Source organism: Branchiostoma floridae, chromosome 4, assembly GCF_000003815.2.
Source record: "Branchiostoma floridae strain S238N-H82 chromosome 4, Bfl_VNyyK, whole genome shotgun sequence".
NCBI classification, from domain to species: Eukaryota; Metazoa; Chordata; class Leptocardii; order Amphioxiformes; family Branchiostomatidae; genus Branchiostoma; species Branchiostoma floridae.
This window is the reverse complement of record NC_049982.1, coordinates 16432675-16434040: the sequence shown is the minus strand read 5'-3', so window position 1 is coordinate 16434040 and position 1366 is coordinate 16432675. Positions and strand designations below refer to the sequence as shown.

Sequence of the window (1366 nt, the reverse complement as noted above, 5' to 3'; positions counted from 1 at the left end):
ACTGCAGTTGCTATAAGTTGATTATCCTTGCAGTAATGCCATTTGTACAGCATTAGATAGAAGAAACAACAGTATCATTGATCTACCCGTGCCCAGGTCATTTTTTCCACAAAACAAAAACTATAAAACTACAGAATGTAACTGACATAAGTCATCTCAATTCATACTAATACTATTTTAGAGGGAAAATAATTTACCATCTACACAATTTTGATAACAAAAGGCATCATTTTGGAGTCTTTGAAAACAAACAAGTGACCAATGCAAGAACTAAAATGTAACTAGAGATTAAAGACAATGTTTTACCAATGTTATCAATTCTATGTTAATGAATTTTACAATAAGCCTCAGCTGTACCCATCCCTAGTCCCTAACCAGCTTAGATGTGTAAGACTACAACAGCCCCTCCTCTACCCCCTCACTAGTGTCAGCATCTCCCTCCTGGTCTGCCCCTCCATCCCCGCTGCCTTCCCCGGCTGTTTTCTCCTGAAGCTGAGCGTTCTCCATCTGCACGTCCCTGAGCAGCTGCTGACCTTTGCCCCCTGCCTTGTGACAGTAGTGTTCCATGGCCGTCAGGTTCCCCAGGCTGTGCAGGTAGCGAGCGTACTCCAGGAAAATAGCCTCGATCAGGGAACATGGACACAGTCAAGGAAGACAGTGGGACATAACAGCTATGACAGGCAACTGTCAGTAAACCTAAAGATGTTATGATTTACATATTACAAGTATTCATAGGTACATGTAAATATATATTCAATACCATGCAGATCTGATGCTAGAGTGCAAAAAGGTCCAATCAAGCTCATTTTGCGATATGATTTTGAACACTGATGAAAATGACAACATATCTCTTCTGCAAAAGGCACCACTGCTACTCTAAAGTCTTCACAACAACTTTTTTCATTATCTTCGAAATGAGCCTATACTGAAAGGATATTAGTTTCTTCATTCAGGATGAGAACCCCAAACTCCAGGCAGGCTTCAGCAAACAGAGCTGCCCGGTCAAAATGTCGCATACTGGAGGAAACATGTTGATTTAGGAAGACAATTGAGTAAGGTAGTGAATTTATTGAAAAGAAACAATTTTACATAAATTATCAGAGAACAATTTTACATAAATAATCAAATTACTAGAAAGGCCGACATTTGCTTGAGAGCACATGCACCATATTTCAGCCATCTCCCTCCCCATGCAACAATAGACTACTCCGAAATCAAGTAGTATTCAAGCAGACCCTACGGTGGCTTAGAAATAGTATCAAAGCTGGCCAGGGACTTGGTATACCGGCACCAGTTTACTCGGCAACAAATAGATGCTAATAGCGTCAGATCAGCCCGACTGAGGGCAGACCCTGGTGCCGGTATA

The 1366-nt window shown here is 41.3% G+C and overlaps 1 protein-coding gene across 1 annotated transcript; it reads right to left on the bottom strand.

Annotated features, from left to right (window-relative positions):
• Positions 1–180: 180 nt before the first annotated feature.
• LOC118415006 (WD repeat-containing protein 11-like) lies at positions 181–1070 on the bottom strand. The gene is made up of 2 exons (XM_035819372.1): positions 938–1070; positions 181–635 (listed from the first exon to the last, which is right to left on the bottom strand). Exons 1-2 carry the CDS (start codon positions 1014–1016, stop codon positions 394–396), a joined length of 321 nt encoding a protein of 106 aa, XP_035675265.1. The 5' UTR covers positions 1017–1070; the 3' UTR covers positions 181–393.
• Between the last annotated feature and the right edge of the window lie 296 nt (positions 1071–1366).

Bases quoted from the DNA above. Each gene is read 5' to 3' on its own strand.
- LOC118415006 (XM_035819372.1), bottom strand. From the start codon at position 1,016: ATGCGACATTTTGACCGGGCAGCTCTGTTTGCTGAAGCCTGCCTGGAG. The intron at 636-937 runs ATATCCTTTCAG...GACTGTGTCCAT, and splicing joins CATCCTGAATGAAGAAACTA to GTTCCCTGATCGAGGCTATT.